We start from the raw sequence: 20525 nt of genomic DNA on the forward strand, positions 1-20525 counted from the left end.
AAGGACATTCCCACCAGCAGTGTATGACAGTGCCCATTACCTATAGCCTCGACAGCAGATTGTGTTGTCATACCTTTCAATGCAGTGTGAGAAATGTATCTCTGTCATTTTAATTTGCATTTCTCTAATCATGAGTGAGGTCAAACTTTTCATATGTTTCAGGATCTATTTATGAATTATGTGCCCATTTTTTCGATTGGGTTCTTGGTATTTTTTCTTCTTAATCTGAGTTTCTCACATATTGGGAATATTAACCTGTTATTTGTGAGATGGAAATATTTTCTTTGTGAATTGCCATTTGACTTTGTGTTATTTTCTTTCCTATGGCAAAGTTTTACTTTGCTTACATTTTTATATGGTCACATTGATTAATATTTATTTCATCTAGGTTTTAATGTCTGGAAGGGCTAGTCTCCCCTTTGCAATTTTTCTTTTCTTTTTTTTTTTTTTTTTGAGATGGAGTCTCGTTCTGTTGCCCAGGCTGGAGTGCAGTGGTGTGATCTCGGCTCACTGCAAGTTCTGCCTCCCAGGTTCATGCCATTCTTCTGCCTCAGCCTCTGAGTAGCTGGGACTACAGGCGCCTGCCACCATGCCCGGCTAATTTTTTTTGTATTTTTTAGTAGAGACGTGTTTCACCTCGTTAGCCAGGACGGTCTTGATCTCCTGACCTCATGATCTGCCCGCCTTGACCTCCCAAAGTGCTGGGACTACAGGTGTGAGCCACCGTGCCTGGCCATTTTTTTGTATATTTTTAGTAGAGATGGGGTTTCGCCATGTTAGCCAGGATGGTCTTGATCTCCTGACCTTGTGATCCTCCTGCCTCAGCCTCCCAAAGTGCTGGTATTACAGGCGTGAGCCACCGTGCCCGGCCTCAGTTTTTCTGTTTTAAAAAACGTCTTCTGCTGGGCATGGTGGTTCACACTTTTAATCCCTGCACTTTTGGAGGTCCAGGCTAGAGGATCATTTGAGCCTGGGAGTTCCAGACCAGCCTGGGCAACACACAGACTCCTTCTCTACCAAAATAATTAGCTGGTGGTGGTGGCATGTGCCTGTAGTCCCAACACTCCAGAGGCTGAGGTATGAGGATTGCTTGAACTTTGGAGGTCGAGGCTACAGTGAACCAAGATTGTGCCACTGCACTCCAGCTTGGATGATGGAGCAAGACCCTGTCTCAAAGAAAAAAAAAGTTTTCCTGGCGATTCTTACACATATATGAGCTTTTAAAAGCATATATTTAAATAACATTTTAATGACAAAATTTGATGCTCTCAAGTATCAAAATGGAAATACCAACAGCAAGGTTTCCAGGGATGTCCAACACCACAGAGCAGGGAGGCCTGGCTGGGCCTCCACTGTTGAGGTCATCACGGTGCTTCCGCTTTATTCTGATTAACTTTTGGTTACACACATTGAAAAATGACCTAAGAGAGTTGTTTTGAGTGGCGCTTTTTCTCATTGTACAGCTCCTGGTAGCAGTTTACTGCAACACTGATTTCTCTGGAACCTCTCAGTTTCCAGTCATCATTAGGGCTGTTACTAGCAAGGACCTACAAGCCAACCTCAAAATGTGAGAGGGCTGCCGACAGTCTTCCTGTGGTTAGCTGCCACAGTGCCCAGGGACCATCTTCCCTCTCCTCCTCCCCCACTGCCGGCTCCTGTTCCAGCCGCATCAGTTCCTCATTTGAGAGATCTTCTTCATGGGACTGCAGCAACTGGTCCACAGCAGCCTCAGCAACCTCTTCGAAGGCCACATTTCTGGCAAGGGTCACAATGTTTTTTTGAAACTGTGCAATGTTATCTGCCTGGGAAAAACGCTGGGCCTGAACACACTCAGGCCAAATCTTCTTCCACACGCTGTTCATTAGTGCTGGTTTGAGCTCCTCCCATGCGATGGCCATGTCCACAGCATCCATGATGCTGTAGTTTCTCCAAAATTCCCTGATCATAGCTGTGTCCTCACCATCTGCTGCTTCTAGGATGTGCTGAAAAGTCCCTCTCAGATAATGAGCTTTCAAGGTCGAGGCTACACCTTGACACATGGTCTGGATTGAGTCAGTTGTACTGTCATGAAGGTATTATACTCTTGTACTTTTTTTTTTTTTTTTTTTGAGACGGAGTTTCACTCTTGTTGTCCAGGATGGAGTGCAATGGCGCGATCTCGGCTCAACACAACCTCCGCCTCCCAGGTTCAAGCAATTCTCCTGCTTTAGCCTCCCTAGTAGCTGGGATTACAAGCCTGCACCACCACGCCCGGCTAAATTTGTATTTTTAGTAGAGACGGGGTTTCTCCATGCTGAGGCTGGTCTCGAACTCCTGACCTCAGGTGATCCGCCCGTCTCGGCCTCCCAAAGTGCTGGGATTACAGGCGTGAGCCACCGCGCCTGGCCTGAAGGTATTCTACTCTTAGTTATCAGAAAGGTCGCTCAAATTTACAGAGTGGCATGACGCACTGTCTAGTATGAGCAGTGCTTTGTTGGTGAGATTATTTTGGGCACTGTATTTTTCAACGGCAAAAAAAGTAAGTGAACCATTCATGAAAGATGCTCCCGGTCACCCAAGCCTTTCTGTTGGAGCGCCAAATCACGGGCAAACTGGGCTTCAAGAACCCTTCAGAGCCTTGCGGGTTTCTGAGCGGTACACCAGTAGGGGCTTCAACTTAAAGTCCCCAGCTGCACTGCCACCAAGCAGCAGCATCAAGCGATCTTTGGATGACTTAAACCCTGGCTCAGCATTCTCTCCCTCGGAAATAAACGTTCCTTAGGGCATTCTCTTCCAATCAAGTCTCGTCTCATCTACGTTAAAGACACCCGGGGGGTGTACTCACCTTCTTCGATGATGCTTTTCAGCATTTCTGTGTACATGTCCTTGTTGCTGGGAGCTGCGCTGTTCATCTTGAAGTGGGGAAAACAGTGGCACTCCTTGAATCTCACAAGCCACCCTTGACTTGCGTGAAACCTCTCCGTTTGAGAACCTTCGCCATGTTCACGCTGCAGGTCATCAAACTCAGCCTTCTCCTGAACGATGGCGGCGCTCAAGGTCGCATTTGGCTGGCTCTGGTCTTCCAGCCACAAGCTCAGCAGCTGCTCCATACTCTCCATCACTGCACTTCGATGGCGAGTCAACCGAGAGGCTCTGAAAGGAGTAGCTATTTGTGAACTCGCTTTGATTTTTTCTTTGCTATCTCGAATGGTCGCCACTGTAGAGAGAGCAAGATCTAAGGCCTTTGCGATCTGACTGAGCTTCTCACCCGCTTCAAATCGTCGTAACACTTCCAATTTGAGGTCAAGGGTAATCGCTTTCCGTTCCCTTTTGGCACTAGGGATGACAGTTGCATCTGTGGGCCTTTCCCCAGGCATTTCTGCCTCCAAAATGTCAGAAAATCACAGCGGTCTCAAGCGCAAGAACGCTGTGGTTCCTCTACGTCCCCTTGCAGAACTCGGTCAACAGAAAACGAGGCTGCGAAGAGGCTCAGGCTGATGTCCTGGAGACGTGGACGGGTCCCCAGGGCAGGCCCAGCCCCACTGCCTAGCCCAGCTGCTTCACTGTCCACTCCGAGGAGGCCGCGCGGGTCTCCCGGTACCGCTCGAAGTCCGCGTGTTGGGGCCGTGCGGCCGCAGGCACATACAAGCGGCCTGGGTCCTGGGGCTGCAGAGAACAACCGACCAAGCAGACAAACGGAACTCCGTGAGGGGGACACTGCGGCAGAAACGTCCAGGGGCGGTTTTCCAGTGCAGCGGAGGGCGGACCGGGCGGGTGTTCAGTTTCGGCAGCTGCTTTCCATGGAGGACCCCCGAAATAAGTGTTGATGCAGATGCCCGATTTAAGATAAGTGTAAAGGCGCTGGCTATCCCCTTAGCGCCCAGCTGTCTGGGCAGGGCGAGGCTGCGCTGGCGATCAAACCCTCGAACGGTCAGGCGACGGCCTGGATACCCAAGACGGGGCCCCAACCGGCGCCGCGCCCCTGCCGCGCATGCGCGAGGCCTCCCTGCGCTCGCGGGGCCCTAGGACCGCTCTCCCATTGCGCATGCGCGCGCCCGGGCGGCGCGGGGTCTGGGTCTGGGGGTGTGGTACCGTCTGCTGGCGGCGGCCGGCAGTAGAGCGGTGGCCGGGCCGCTGGCCTTGTTGTGGCGATGTGGTGGCCCAGGAGGCGGCAGGACGGCCAAGACCAGCGCGAGGGCCCTGGGCAAGGCCCGACAGGTGAGCGGGGAGGCGCTCTCCGTCGGTGCCGGGCGGCTGGTCTGCGCTGGACGCCGCGTGACGCCATTCGCCTGCGCCGGCCGCGGGGGAGCGCGGGAGCGCGGCGGCCCTGACCTGGTCCGCGCAGTGAGGCCGACAGCCCCTGGCCAGAGCTTCCCGCCCCCCGCCTCCTCCGTCTCCAAACTCCTGCTCTTCTCCCCGCTACCTCTTCCACCCACTTCTTGCGGAATTCCCGCTGTTTACTGGATGCCCGCTCCCCTCGGACATCGGAACCGGGACCTGCAGCCTCCTTGCTCGGCTTTGTAAAGCGCCGGGCGTTGAGCGATTTGCGCTTGAGTCCCACCTCCTCGCGAACCAGCTTTGTGGCCCCGCGTGCCAGCCCGTTTCCTCCTGGGCTCGGCGGCGTTCGGCTTTATCCACCTCGCAGTTACTCAGTGAACCAGATACGATAAGAGGCATGAAAGGGTTTTGCAAACTGTTCTTTATACAGCGACCAGTCACTGTCGTAACAGCTAATGCTGAGAGCTAAGGGCGTTACGCGGATTATCTAAGTCTTATACCCGCCCTATAGGTAGATACCGCTATAATCCTATTGTTATTATATTATTTTTAAAAATTTGGGAGCGGGGCCGGAGTCTCGCTGTGTTGTCTAGGCTGATCTCGAACTCATGGGCACAAGCGATTCTCCTTTCTCAACCTCTGAAGTAGCTGGGACTACAGGCTTGAGCCACCGTGCCCTGCTCATAACCCTGTTTTATAGGGTTAGGGTCTAAGAGCGGAATATTCTGTATTTTAAGATTGCTTTATTTTTGTATAGATACATCCCAGTGGGCAGCAGTAACGTTGAATTGTTTTTCTAATGCAGAGTTTTTGAATTTTGATCCCAGAAAGCTGTCATGGTTTTCAGACAGCAGTAAAATAAGAAGAAGGATCCCATGAGTATTTCTGTCCTGTCTTCAGGAATGAACTCCCCCCCCCCCCCATCTCCATTCATTTGGGAAAGTGTATGATGGTTTAGTTGCTAGCAATATGAGTGAAAGCAGTCTTTCAGCTTTGGCCATGTGGCATCAGCATTGCAGAGGTCCTTCTGGTTGCTAACACATATTGAAAGTCAGCAATATGCAATATCGGTGTGTACAGCCTAATATAGCCCAGGAGAGTTTTGAATCATTGAACTGCTATAGACCCCTTTATGAAGGGAGGACGGACGTTGAATGATCTTTGAGTTCCTTCCCGGACTGGATCATTCATCTGCTTCTCATTTATTAGAGATAGATCTGTTAATCATTTACCAGGGAATATCTTGGTGAACACGACAGGCAAGGGCTCTGCCCCACTGGCTTGCTCTCTTTTGAGAGCTTTATGACTTGTGGACTGAGGGTGACATGCAGAGAGGTTGGAGAGGTGGCAGCAGTTTGCATTTTTTTTTTTTTTTTTTTGAGACAGAGTTTCCCTCTTGCCCATGCTGGAGTGCAGTGGCGCAATCTTGGCTCACTGCAACCTCCGGCTCCCAGGTTCAAAGCGATTCTCCTGCCTCAGCCTCCCGAGAAGCTGGGATTACAGGCGCATACCACCATTCCCGGCTCATTTTGTATTTTTAGTAGAGACGGCTGGGCACGATGGCTCACGCCTGTAATCCCAGCACTTTGGGAGGCTGAGGCGGGCAGATCACCTAAGGTGGGGAGTTCGAGACCAGCCTGACTGATGTGGAGAAACCCCGTCTCTACTAAAATACAAAATTAGCCCGGTGTGGTGGCACGCACCTGTAATCCCAGCTACTCGGGAGGCTGAGGCAGGAGAATCGCTTAGAACCTGGGAGGCGGAGGTGGCAGTGAGCCAAGGTCGCACCATTGCACTCCAGCCTGGGAGTGAGACTCTGTCTCAAAAAAAAAAAACGAAACAAAACAAAAAACACCCTAACAGCTCTCCTCATGGAAGCTTATGTTGTGGAGGCTTCCATGCAGTCATCTTTCATTCATTGAGCTACCTACTCTGTCCTTGTTCTCGTAGAGTTTACGTGCTGTGCAAGGAGGAACCAGACAATGGATAAGCAAGTATTAGGCATGTTAGGAAAAGGAAGCAGAATAAAGGAAATAGAAAATGAAGAAAGGGAATGGAGGAGGGATAAAACCTGTTATTTGTTGTGTCCCCTGCAGGAAGTGAGGGATTGAGATGAGCTTGCTAGGAAGATGGAATAGAAAGTGCACTGCCCTAGGGTGGGTCCAGCCTTGAGTTCTGTGTGATCAGTATGAGGAAGAGGTTAGTGATAGACAGGTCAAGGAGGGGCAGGGCCTCATAGGCCTGCTGACGTTGCACCTGTGTGCTGTGTGTGTCTGTGGGACCCAGAATAAGGGTCAACTCATTTATGGCCTGACTGGAAAGAGGACAGCAGCACTTTGCCCTGTTTAAGGGAGTTTGTGTTTTGCCTACCTTCACATCTTGGCTTTACATATACAAAAACTAATTTAGCAAGGTTATTTACTGTGAGCTGTGAACTGACTTGCAGAAAACTCCAAGAAGGAATGGTAAACTCCTATCTTAGTGTTTACATTTACTGTGAGAACTACATCAGGCTTAACCAGATTGTCTCCTAACCAAATCACAAAAGGACTAAATTGCGAATTAAAGCAAAGGAATTGGATGTTTTATCAAGTTTTGGAAGCCTGAAGAGTCATACTTTGTACCTTCAGGGCTGTAGGCTACCTGGTATCTACCCAGCCACCAGTACCAGTGCCACACTGTCTTTGAGGTGGTCCTGGGGTAGTCATGGAAACGCTCTGGAAGATTGGGGCATCAGAATTCTCATTGCACACTTTCAGCTACCAGCTGTCTTCAGGCACTCACATTACCTCTCAGGTTCTACTTTCTCAGATGGGCAATGGGGATCAAGTGAGGTAAGAGGCACCTGGCACCCTACAACGTGCAGTATGGCCACCTTCTGTTGTTTGTGTAGGTTTCCTGTTGACCCACACCTTGGGTTCCAACCCCCCATCGGGGAAACATTCATGGGATCCTTCAAGAGTCATTGCTAGCTCTGTGTCAGGTACTGTGTGCCATTGGTGCTGGGATGGCTGCTGCAGATCGATTTCGTTCACGATGTGGAATCGTTTGTTAGCCCCACAACCTTTACTGTCAGCATTCTCTTTCTGAGTTGCTTTTTTTTTTATGATTTTAATATCTTTTTCATAGTATGTCTTACTTTTTAGTCTACTGTGGTCTTTTATAGGGATATTTGAATAATGTAGTTAATTAGAAAGTTACTAACTGGGGAATGATTTTACTTTGGGGTAGTAGCCTACAGAGTCAGCCTCCCCCTGAATGTTGACACAGCTGAAATAACATAGGTGTTGTCAACTGTGGGTCTTGTTTCATTTTAATAAAATATTGGGGGCTCACACCTGTCATCCCAGCACTTTGGGAGGCTGAGACAGGTGGATCACCTGAGGTCAGGAGTTCAAGACCAGCCTGACCAATATGGTGAAACTCTGTCTCTAATAAAAATACAAAAATTAGCCAGTGTGGTGGTGTGCACCTGTAATCCCAGCTACTTGGGAGGCTGAGATAGGGAGAATCGCTTGAACCCAGGAGGCGGAGGTTGCAGTGAGCTGAGATGGCACCACTGTACTCCAGCCTGGGTGACAGAGCAAGACTCTGTCTCAAAAAAATAAAATAAAATATTGGGGACAATATAAATTCACTGGTTATGTTGGGATTTTGTTGGATACAGTTAGTACTGGGTTATTTGAGTGCTTAGATTTTGTTTTTTAATATTTGTGTGTGTGTGTGTGTGGTTTTTTTTTTTTTTTTTGAGAGAGTCTTACTGTCGCTAGGCTGGATTGCAGCGGCACGATCTTGGCTCAATACAACTTTCGCCTCCCAGGTTCAAGCAATTCTCCTGACTCAGCCTCCCAAGTAATTGGGATTACAGGCGCCCACCTCCATGCCTGGCTAATTTTTGTATTTTTAGTACAGACGGGGTTTCACCATGTTAGCCAGGCTGGTCTCGAACTCCTGACCTCAAGTGATCCTCCTGCCTCGGCCTCCCAAAGTGCTGAGATTACAGGCATGAGCCACAGCACCTGGCCGACGTTTTCCTCCTTGAAGACTGAAGAAAATACAGAGCTTCTGGAAAAATTATTTGTTTTCTTGGCCTGACAAAAACTTTTACCTCTTGCTGGATGCTGTATTACCTGTCTGTTGTCCCTGCTGTGAATAGCCACTGCACTCCAATGAGACCCCATCTTAAAAAAAAAAAAAAAAAAAAAGGCTGGGCTCATGCCTGTCATCCCAGCACTTCGGGAGGCCAGAACGGGCAGATCACCTGAGGTCGGGAGTTCGAGACCAGCCTAATCAACACAGTGAAACCCCATCTCTACCAAAAATATAAAATTAGCTGGGCGTGGTGGCGGGTGCCTGTAGTCCCAGCTACTGGGGAGGCTGAGGCAGGTGGATCACGAGGTCAGGAGTTCGAGACCAGCCTGATCAACATGGTGAAACTCCATCTCTACCAAAAATACAAAATTAGCCGGGCGTGGTGGCGGGTGCCTGTAGTCCCAGCTACTGGGGAGGCTGAGGCAGGAGAATGGCATGAACCCAGGAGGCAGAGGTTGCAGTGAGCCGAGATCACACCACTGCACTCCAGCCTGGGCGACAGCAAAACTCTGTCTCAAAAAAAAAAAAAAAGAAAATAACCTCTTGGTCGACCAAAGATGAGTCATAGTGTATTTCAGTATTTAAATTTTACACAATTTTATGTTTTAGTCTTACAGTCTTGTTTTTGAAGCTGCAATATTTCAAGTTACTAAATAAATTGCCTCAGTTTCTAAGCCGTGTTTTTTGTTTTTTGGGGGAGTTTTTTCTTGCTGTTGGAGGCTATAGCTATAAAAATTTGCAGTGCATTTCTGCAGTGAACTTGTTCCTGTTTATTCTATTGAATCATATTTCTAATGGGATATTTAAGGCAATAAGCTCACACCTCATCCTGCTTGCTCCAGTGGTTGTGGCCAGTGAGAATGTGCAGTGTTGTATTGCAGAAGAAGCTAGTAAAGCTCATCTGGTCTCTTGTTTCAGTGCTTCCAGGGGATCCACTTTCAGAAGCTGACTCTGCAGGCAAGACCGACGTTATTTTCCCGGTGGCTGTGTTCAAAACCACCCAAAGGTACCTGTCTTTCATCCACCATCATTAACAGCATGAGGTTTACAGGAACTGAGTGGCTTCCTCAGAGTGTGACTTCTACAGTGAGTGACCAGGGGGCGAGGATCCAGACAACTCAGGGCACACCCCACTCCACCCCGCCCCATCCTACCCCTTCCTGGCTTCCATATTGAGCCACACAACATCCAACACCTTCTCCATGTCTTTATGGTGTTGATATCTCACTAAAGCTGGTGAGAGAAAAGCTCTTTCCAAAGGAAGGTGCTAGATGAATCTTTTGGAAGGTATGGGAACAAACCTTGGTTTCTGCATATCTGACTCTGAGGACCAGCTAAGCCTCATGTTTGGAAAGCAGAACAGAAACAATGTGCAGACTGGCATTAGCTCAGAGCACACTTGCCCACTTGGAGTCCTTCTGTAGGCCATGGACCTGTGCTTTGTGCTTTGTGTCCAGGGACAGTGTTCACTGAAGCCCCTGGAGACCCTGTGTCTCCACAGAGTAGAAGGTGCTCCCTGCACTTGCCTCAGTGTTAGGACCTGAGGGCACATGCCGATTGTATGAAGCAAGAAGAGAGGCAGGAGGAGGGAAAACTGGCGTCTCTCTCACTTTCTCTATATCGTCTTGACAGTACGGTTGCTTTTCTTGGTGTGATTCTGTCTTCTAAAATATTAGAACCAGGCTGGGCGCTACCGTCTGTAATCCCAGCACTTTGGGAGGCCGAGGCGGGCAGATCACCTGAGGTCAAGAGTTCGAGACCAGCTGGGCAACACGGTGAAACCCCGTCTCTACCAAAAATACAAAATTTAGCTGGGTGTAGTGGCGGGCGCCTGTAATCCTAGCTACTCGGGAGGCTGAGGCGGGAGAGTCACTTGAACCCGGAAGGCGGAGGTTGCAGTGAGCCGAGATCGTGCCACTGCACTCCAGCCTGGGTGACAAAGTGAGACTCTGTCTCAAAAAGAAAAAAAAAAAAATGAAATGAAATACTAGAACCTCATCATTTTGTCCCTCAGGGTTTGAGAAATACTTTAAGAGGAGTGGAAGGAACACAAACTGAGAAACATCAACAGCACCAAAAAAAGGTAAAAGGGCCAGTTTGAAAAATCAGACTGTGAAGTTTTACAGTTGAGTACTTTTAAAGCATTCACTGAATGGGCTGATCTCCTTGGGAACTGATAAGCAGGTGGGCCTGTGAGTGTGTGATGGTGACATCGTCTTCCCTGAGCTTGCTCCTGGGCGGTACCCATCCTTCCCAAGTCACCAGCACCTTCTCAACCGGTTTAGATCCTAAGCCTCGACAAATCATTTAAAAATTATATCATGGTGTGATGGTGTGGACTGGGTTTTGGGATTGGCGAAGTCAGTATTTTGTGTTTCCCCTGTGAAATGTCTCCTGCTTGTGTACTGGTGAGCATGGGGTGAAGAAACACGTAAGTCATATTGGGAGGTGTGGTGACTTGCCTTGCTACGAAAAGAATGTTTCTTTTTTTTTTTTGAGACAGAGTCTCGCTCTGTCACCCAGGCTGGAGTGCGGTGGCACAATCTCGGCTCACTGCAAGCTCTGCCTCCTGGGTTCACGCCATTCTCCTCCTTCTCCTGCCTCAGCCTCCCGAGTAGCTGGGACTACAGCCGCCCGCCACCATGCCCGGGTAACTTTTTTGTATTTTTAGTAGAGACGGGTTTTCACCGTGTTAGCCAGGATGGTCTCGATTTCCTGACCTCGTGATCTGCCCGCCTGGGCCTCCCGAAGGGCTGGGATTACAGGCATGAGCCACTGTGCCCGGCCAAGGAATGTTTCTTTGAAGACTCATGTTTGTCCTTAAAATTTTGCAAATTTTTACTCCATCTTGTAATATGTTTGCCATTCCTGGGGTCACCTTGGCCTTCTCTGGCCTTTCATGGTGTTATTTTGCGGCTGTTGGAGTAGCACTGTATTTGTGAAGTGGACAGTGTCATGGCTTACTTGTTCTGGAACTTGTCCTGGAACATTACAGGAAGAGGCTGGTAGGTCCGTGGGACACAAATATACGTAGGAGGCCAGATTTTTTGGAGGAGAGGCAGACTCTGCTTAGAACAGGTGGTTTGTGTTCCCTGGTTCTCTTGAGAAGGGGGACCACCCATACCAGTCTGTCTTACCATTTTCTTCCTTTCTTTCTTTCCCCTAATAACAGCCAGTTTTGGGACTGTTACCCCAAAAAAGTTTACTATTAAAGCTCAATATGAAGCCAGCAAGGTGAAATTTTAGGGATTTTAGATGTATCTGAAGCTACTTCTCAGCAATATCTCCCCAGCCTCATCCTTTTCCTGTTGTTTCTTTATTTCCAGAAGGCACTGGTGTTATTAAAATTGTGTGTTGGAAGGTGTTTTTCTGTTTTCTGAATCTTCTTTCTCTGGAAAATCATATGTAATTGCTTTGTGAAGTCTTACTTTGTTTTCTCTCAGAGACTGGTGAACTAGAGAATGCTGAGTCTGGAGGAGACGGAGGCAGGAGAGGAGGGAAGCGGGATAACGTTGCCTGGTGGAGGCGGATGCAGAAGGTTTGTGTGCATCTTAGTCTGCGCCTGCTGCTGTAACAATACATCAGACTGGGTAATTTATAAACAGGATACATTTACTGCTCACAGTTGTGGAGGCTGGAGGTACAAGATCATAGCCTGGACAACACGAACGCTGTCTCCACAAAAAATACACAAATAAGCCAGGCGTGGTGGTGCGTGCCTGTAGTCCCAGTTACTCAGGAGGCTCAGGCGGGAGGAGTGCATGAAGCTGGGAGTCGAGGCTGCGGTGAGCCATGATCACACCACTGCACTCCAACCTGGGCAACAGATTGTGAGGGCACCAATCCCATTCGGGAAGGCAGAGCCCTTGGGGCCTAATCCCCTCCCAGGGGCCCCATCTCTTAATACCTTCACCTTAGGGGTTGAGTTCCAACATGGAAATTTTGGGGGAACACATAAATTTAAACCCATATCAATCTTTCTGCTTGTTTAAAGGTGAACTGTTGAATTCGTTCATAAGTTTCAAAGAAATTAGTTTCTAAAAATGTACTGAGGCCCGGTGCAGTGGGTCATGCCTGTAATCCCAGCACTTTGGGAGGTGGGAGGATTGCCTGAGCCTAGGATTTTGACACCAGCCTTGGCAACATAGTGAAACCTTGCCTCTACAAAAAAAAAAAAAAAAAAAAAAATTAGCCAGGCGTGGTGGCGTGCACCTCTGGTCCCAGGTACTCAGGAGGCTGAGGCAGGATTGCTTGAGCCCGAGAGGTTGAGGCTGCAGTAAACCATGATCGTGCGACTGCACTCCAGCCTGGGTGACCAAGTAAGACCTTGTCTCCAAAAAAAAAAAAAATTAAAAAAAAAATGTGCTGAGATTTCTATCTGGATTTTATTATGATTATTATTTTTGAGATAGGGTCTCACTGTGTCATCCAGGCTGGAGTGCAGTGATAGGATCACTGCTCACTGTAGCCTTGACTTCCCAGGCTCAGATGATTCTCCCACCTCAGCCTCTAGAGCAGCTGAGAGCACAGGCTTGCACCACCACTCCTGGCTAATTTTTTTTTAAATTTTTTGTAGACATGGGGTCACCCAACGTTGCCCAGGCTCCTGGGCTCAAGCAGTCCTCTCACCTTGGCCTCCTGTAGTGCTGGGACTGCAGACCTGAGTCACCACGCCTGGCCTCTGTTTGGATTTTAACAGACCCCCATAAGAGAGAACCCTAGCAACAGTGGCTCAAACACAGCGCTCTCTGTGGACTTTCTGCTTCTCCTGAGGCATCTGGTGAGCTGCGGCTTTCAGTGTGTGTCATACACCATGTAAAGATCTTTCCTCATGAGAGGAACTGAGGCTACATTGTGTACGGTCGGGGGGGGGGGTTGGAAAACTTTTCTAATAACATCTGAAAAAGGAAATAGCTATTTTCGTAAAGAAACTACCTTCATTTAACTGAAAAATGTGTTTTCTTTTTTCCACAGGGGGGACTTCCCCTGGGGTGACGAGGATTTCCGTAGTCTGGCCCTTTTAGGGGCAGGCGTTGCCGTGGGATTTTTCTACCTCTATTTTCGAGATCCTGGAAGAGAAATCACTTGGAAGCACTTTGTACAGTATTACCTGGCCAGAGGTCTGGTGAGAGGAATTTATAGTTTACCTACCTGGGAAGGAGGCCGCTGTAGTGGTGCACGTGGTCTGCGATGCCCTTAAGAAGCTGTGAGCTCTGAGGCCTGGGTTGAAAACCCGTTGTGTGGTAGATGTCCTGGGCAGTCCCACCCTCAGGCCATAGATGAGACACAGGTTTACTTTTCCCAGTAGCCAGCCCAACAGAAGGTTAGGAAGCTCATTTTTTAGATGAGACACAGTTTTACTTTCCCCAACAGAAGGTTAATAAGCCCATTTTCTTGCAAGGTGGAAGCTTCCTTAACATCTTGGCTTTTTGTTTTTAGCTTCAGCTTCTGTGAGTAAGTTCTGATTGTCTGATTGTGTCTGTTTATCATCAAGTATCAATTACATATCTAATTCAGATCTTTTGTTTCCCCTAGTGTACCCGTGTCCCCTCCTGCACCCCTGTCCTTTGCTGGCTGACCCTGGACAGCGGCCGGGGCTTTGTGTCTGTGCACAGGGGCATGTGGCACCAGCAAGCCTCTGCCTGTCCTTCACTGGGCCTGGTCTGTCGGGTTGCTGAAGGCTGGTGAAGCACTGCTCAGGGTTTAGTAACCAGCAAGCCTCCGCCTGTCGTTCACTGAGCCTGGGTCTGTCGGGTTGCTGAAGGCCAGTGAAGCACTGCTCAGGGTTTAGTATAAAGTTACATGAGAGCAGGTGCCGTGCTTCTCAGTTGCCCTCAGAAGGACGTTTGTTAAGTGATACAGTGTTAAGATCTGAACTTCTTTCTGTAGGAAAGTCTTGTTTTCCCACCAGGGTTTGTGGCTAAGGCCTTTTTTTTAAAAAATTAATTAATTAATTAATTAATTATTTTGAGACAGGGTCTTGCTCTGTCACCCAGGCTGGAGTGCAGTGGTGTGAAGTCTTGACCTTCTGGTTCCAAGCCAGCCTCCCACCTCAGCCTTCTGAGTATCTGGGACTGTAAAAAATGTAATTTTTTTTTTTTTTTCTGATATGGAGTCTCGCTGTGTCGCCCTGGCTGGAGTACAGTGGCACGATCTGTATTCACTGCAACCTCCACCTCCCTGGTTCAAGTGATTCTCCTGCCTCAGCCTCCTGAGTAGCTGGGATTACAGGTTCCGGCCACTACACCTCCATGGGGGGTGGAGGTTGCTAATTTTTTGTATTTTAGTAGAGACAGGGTTTCACTGTGTTGCCCAGGCTGGTCTTGAACTCCTGAGCTCAGGCAATCCTCCCACCTTGGCCTCCCAAAGTGCCAGGATTACAGGCGTGAGCCACTGTGCCCAGCCCGCACTTTTTTTTTTTTTAGAGACAGTGTCTCCTTATGTTGCCCAGGCTAGTCTCAGACTCCTGGGCTCAAGTGATGCTCCCACTTTGTCCTCCTGAAGTGCTACGATTACAGTTGTGAACCACCACCCAAGGCCTTTTTGTCTGGCCACAGGGCACACACCTGTCTTCAGAGAGGTCCCTGATGACTCCTTATGGGAGGAAGGGAGAGCTGCTGCAGCCCGTCTCTGCTGTTGGTCTTCACTCACAGCTGCTGCCGTGAGGAGCAAGATGCCTGCTGGTGTGTGTGTTCTGGACAGATCCCAGAGCTTCTGTGAGGTCCTCTCCAGGTATCTGACATGCTGACCGTGATGCGGTTGCGTTACGGTCAAGAGGCCCCTGTCATAAACACGTTCGTGTTGGTCACATGACCCTGAGTAGTCAAGAAAAGTAGGGTTATAGTGGTTTCAGATTCTGTGGAGAGGAGAAAGCAACGCTGTTGTCATGATACCTAAGGAAATGGCCGCACTCTCAAGTTGTGATTTTGCTGCGCACTGGCTGTCGGGCTGTGCTCGCCGCTGGGTGGCTTCGTGGAGGCCTTTGGGGTTGCAGTTTCATTCTTGGTGGCACCATTTTCTTGTGGTATCTGCAGCTGTGTGGGCGAAATGTTTCTGGATGAGTTCTGGAAGACTTTGCTGTATTGTCAGTCTGAGACCTCTATGCCTTTTAGATTTTTTTTTTTTCAGATGGAGTCTCACTCTGTTGCCCAGGTTGGAGTGCAGTGTACAGTCTTGGCTCATTGCCACTTCCGCCTCCCGGGGTCAAGCAGTTCTCCCTGCCTCAGCCGCTTGAGTAGCTGGGATTACTGGGACACACCACCACATCTGGCTAGTATTTGTATTTTTAGTAGAGACGGTTTCACCACGTTGGCCAGGCTAGTCTCGAACTCTTGGCCTCAAGTGATCCACCCTCCTCAGCCTCCCAAAGTGCCGGGATTATAGGTCTGAGCCACTGCGCCTGGCCTTCCTTTTAGATTTTTAAGTCACTCTGGAATCTTTGGTGCTCAGATATACCAAATTGTAACTCCTCTTGAAATACATGCACAGGCCAGGCTAGAAATGTCCAAATCAGTCAGAAAACAAAACTCGGATCTGCACAGCAGAGTGGATGCAGCTTCTCGGACACCGTTGGAGTCTCGGTCTGCACTGTGGGGCTGGTCTGAGTCTGAGGCCCGTGGTTTAGTGTTGAATATGATACTCACTGCTTTAGCTGTGGGCTAGTCTGATGGTGAGGCCCCTGTTTACTGTTGAATATCATACTCACTGCTCTAGCTGTGCTGATTATTTTTCTCTTTTTCCCAGGTGGACCGGCTGGAAGTTGTGAACAAACAATCTGTGCGTGTTATTCCTGCCCCTGGGACCTCTTCTGAAGTGAGGGGTGAATTTAAGGCTGAGTATTGCAGACATAAGTTTATTTCGTGTAAAAATGTAGTTTTCTATTTTTTTTCAGTAAAATACTCCCTTAGTATCCATCAACTACTCGTTAATGTGTTTTTTTCTCATTGGCATGTATCAATAACAAAGCCTTCCAAGGAGGACAGGAGCCGTTATAAGACTGACTAGGATTCAGATTTGCCAAGCAGTGTCTGAGAACAACTTATCAAGGATTGTGGGGAGAGAAGAGAAGGAGACAAAGATAAAAGAGTAAAAAGCCAAAAGGAATGGCTGGCCATGGTGGCTCATGCCTGTAATCCCAGCACTTTGGGAGACAGAGGCGGACAGATCACTTGAGGCCAGGAGTTCAAGACTAGCCTGGCCAACATGGTGAAACCCCATCTCTACTAAAAATACAATAATTAGCCAGGCATGGTGGCTTGTGCCTGTAATCCTAGCTACTCAGGAGGTTGAGGCATGAGAATTGCTTGAACCCGGGAGGTGGAGGTTACAGTGAGCCAAGATCATCCCACTGCACTTCAGCCCGGGTGACAGAGGGAGACTGTCTCAAAAAAAAAAAAAAAAAAAAAAAGAAAAAGAGACAAAGGCACACCCCAGCAGTTGTTGGACATTTTACACTTCCATCTAGAACTTAAAGACTAATTTCGTGGGGCCAAAACCAGAGTCTTCTGCTGTTAGTTAGTTTCCCTTGGAGCTAGCCTCTGCACAGGCCTCACCCATGTGGAGATTAAGGCTAGGAGAAGAGGCAGTGGGAGGTGCGTGTGTGAGGGTGGGGCTCAGTGTGGGACACGGCGATGCACCCTAAGCTTGCTCTTGCTCTCTGCAGAAGTTCTTGTGGTTTAACATTGGCAGCATTGATACCTTCGAGCGGAACCTGGAGTCTGCTCAAGGGGAGCTGGGGATCGAGCCCCACAACCAGGCAGTGGTAGTCTACACCAGCGAGAGTGATGGGCAAGGAGGATGGCGAAGGGCCTCTGTGTGAACACAAAACAGAAATGCAACATTTAAGCTGTGTTGGAATTTGTTTTTCAAGCTTATTAGAGGCATCTGTAATAAGCAATGTCTGTAGTAAAAAATATATATATACTTTTATATATGTATACTTTTATATATATACTTTTACATATATACTTTTATATATATACTTTTATATATACTTTTATATATGTATGCTTTTATATATAATATACTTATATATATATACTTTTATATATATACTTTTACATATATATACTTTTATATATACTTTTATATATATACTTTTACATATATACTTTTATATATATACTTTTATATATGTATGCTTTTATATATAATATACTTTTATATATATACTTTTATATATATACTTTTACATATATATACTTTTATATATATACTTATATATACTTTTATATATATACTTATATATACTTTTATATATATACTTTTACATATATACTTTTATATATATACTTTTATATATACTTTTATATATACTTTTATATATATACTTTTATATATACTTTTATATATACTTTTACATATATACTTTTACATATATACTTTTATATATATACTTTTATATATACTTTTATATATACTTTTATATATACTTTTATATCTATACTTTTATATATGTATACTTTTATATATATACTTTTATATATACTTTATATGTATAATATACTTTTATATATACTTTTATATATACTTTATATGTATAATATACTTTTATATATACTTTTATATATACTTTTACATATATACTTTTACATATATACTTTTACATATATACTTTTATATATACTTTTATATATACTTTTATATATACTTTTATATATACTTTTATATATACTTTTATATATATACTTTTACATGTATACTTTTATATATATACTTTTATATATACTTTTATATATACTTTTATATATATACTTTTATATATACTTTTATATATACTTTTACATATATACTTTTACATATATACTTTTATATATACTTTTATATATACTTTTATATATACTTTTATATCTATACTTTTATATCTATACTTTTATATATGTATACTTTTATATATATACTTTTATATATACTTTATATGTATAATATACTTTTATATATATACTTTTATATATACTTTTATATATATACTTTTACATATATACTTTTATATATACTTTTATATATACTTTTATATATATACTTTTATATATACTTTTATATATATACTTTTACATATATACTTTTATATATATACTTTTATATATACTTTTATATATACTTTTATATATATACTTTTATATATACTTTTATATATATACTTTTACATATATACTTTTATATATATACTTTTATATATACTTTTATATATACTTTTATATCTATACTTTTATATATGTATACTTTTATATATATACTTTTATATATACTTTATATGTATAATATACTTTTATATATATACTTTTATATATATAATATACTTTTATATATATACTTTTATATATATAATATACTTTTATATATATATATACACACGCACACATATATGTATATATTTGTTTTTACTGTTTTTTCATGAGAATTGAAGCAGGGAAATATTTGGCTAGGCAATGTTACAAAAGAAAACCAGTCGCTGGGTGTTACTGTTGGAGCAGAAATTCCCTGAAGTCGCACAGGAAGCCTTCCACAATTGGGCCATGCGGCACGATCACTACGAGAGCCCTGTCAAAATGCACTTTCTTCATTTCTACCTGCCACTCCTGCAGAAGTGTCGAATTAACGTCCAGAGGTGGGGCTTGAGCACCTGTGACTTCCCCAGGCTCCCTTTTGGGCAGCCCTGACCCATCCTTCCAGGTGCTGGGGGTCCCTGCACACAACCCTGTAGCTCCCATGTAGTACCTGACACTTGGTCGTTCTTTTGGTTTTTTTTGAGACAGTCTTCCGCTCTGTCGCCCAGGCTGGAGTGCAGTGGCGCAATCTCAGCTCGCTGCAACCTCCACCTCCTGGCTTCACACCATTCTCCTGCCTCAGCCTCCCGAGTAGCCGGGACTACAGGCGCCCGCCACCACGCCCGGCTAATTTTTTGTATTTTTAGTAGAGAGGGGGTTTCACCGTGTTAGCCAGGATGGTCTCGATATCCTGACCTCGTGATCCGCCCACCTCGGCCTCCCAAAGTGCTGGGATTACAGGCGTGAGCCACCGCCCCCGGCCGACACTTGGTCATTCTGAGCTTCCCGTGGCTCTCATATTATCTCGGATTTCCGCTGCATCGTATGTTCTTAAAGTAATTATGAACACAAGGGCAACGACCAGATGAAATACTCTGTGCGTCCCAGGAGTCAGCACAGAAGTCAGTGTTGCTAAGCGTGGATCCTGTTCGTGTTTTCACTTCCTGGGTTTGTCATTGCTCTGTCTTCTCCGGCCCTTCTGCCCTGAATTGGAAACTGAACCGAGAGAGAGTACAAATCCAGTACCAGCTTTAGCCAGGAGGGTGTAAAAATTGGAATCATAGTGGTGTGGGCGGTTTCTTTGAGACGTATGTTTAAGCACAGAGTAGGGGCTGCCGTGGGGTGAGAGAAGGTGAGGCAGGTAGAATTCTGGAGATTCTCTCTCAGATTCTAGTGGCAGGGCCCGAAGTGCCTGTGGTCTCCTGCTGGATGGAGCTCCCTCCTGTCAGAGTGATTGTAGCTAAGATGTGACTGATCGTTGTCTGTCAGTCCTGCTAAAGCCTCATTGGACACGTCCAGGCTTCTGTGCCAGCTTTCAGATTTGGAAAAACTTTCACTTAGACCTTTGGCAGATTTGATTTTCACTTTGGCTTTAGGGCCGTGTTGGGGTCCCTAAGACCACCCCAGATGTGGTGACTTGCTAGGAGAAGTCATAGGACTCAGTCTATAGTAGCACTCAGGGCTTTAATTTATTACCGTTAAAGGATACAGCAAAATCAGCCAGGGGAGAAGGCGCATTGGGTTGTGGGGAGACCAGGTCAGTGTTGAACCCTCCCCCAATGGAGCCACATGGGACGCGCTGACTTCCCCCAGCATCAAGCTGTGACCACGCCTGCCTGATGTTGACCAGGAAGCTCAGGAGAGACTTGGTTCCCAGGGTTTTTGCTGGGGGTGCACAAAGCGTTTGGGCCCAGGGAGCTGTTTTCTCAAGGAATGGTGGGAACGCTCCCAGAATCACAGTGCCCAGACACTGCCCTTGCGAGCAGGCCTTTCTGAGGACAGCAGTCAGGCCTGCTGTGTTCAACACTTCTCTACGGGCCAAAAGCATTTCCTAAATATTGTTTTGTCTTTAGTACCCAGTAGTAATTCTAATTAGATGGTGACTGTTTTGATATTTGGAGGGGACCGATT

General features: G+C 46.2%; 1 protein-coding gene across 1 annotated transcript; it reads right to left on the reverse strand.

The window, feature by feature from the left end:
• Positions 1-2649: 2649 nt before the first annotated feature.
• Positions 2650-3508, reverse strand: CENPBD1P (Putative CENPB DNA-binding domain-containing protein 1). The gene has a single exon (XM_034941157.4). The coding sequence runs from the start codon at positions 3354-3356 to the stop codon at positions 2793-2795; it is 564 nt and encodes a 187-aa protein (XP_034797048.1). The 5' UTR covers positions 3357-3508; the 3' UTR covers positions 2650-2792.
• Between the last annotated feature and the right edge of the window lie 17017 nt (positions 3509-20525).

Source organism: Pan paniscus, chromosome 18, assembly GCF_029289425.2.
Source record: "Pan paniscus chromosome 18, NHGRI_mPanPan1-v2.0_pri, whole genome shotgun sequence".
In the NCBI taxonomy this organism is placed as follows: Eukaryota; Metazoa; Chordata; class Mammalia; order Primates; family Hominidae; genus Pan; species Pan paniscus.

Coding starts and splice junctions, on each gene's coding strand:
- CENPBD1P (XM_034941157.4), bottom strand. CDS start 3,356: ATGCCTGGGGAAAGGCCCACAGATGCAACTGTCATCCCTAGTGCCAAA.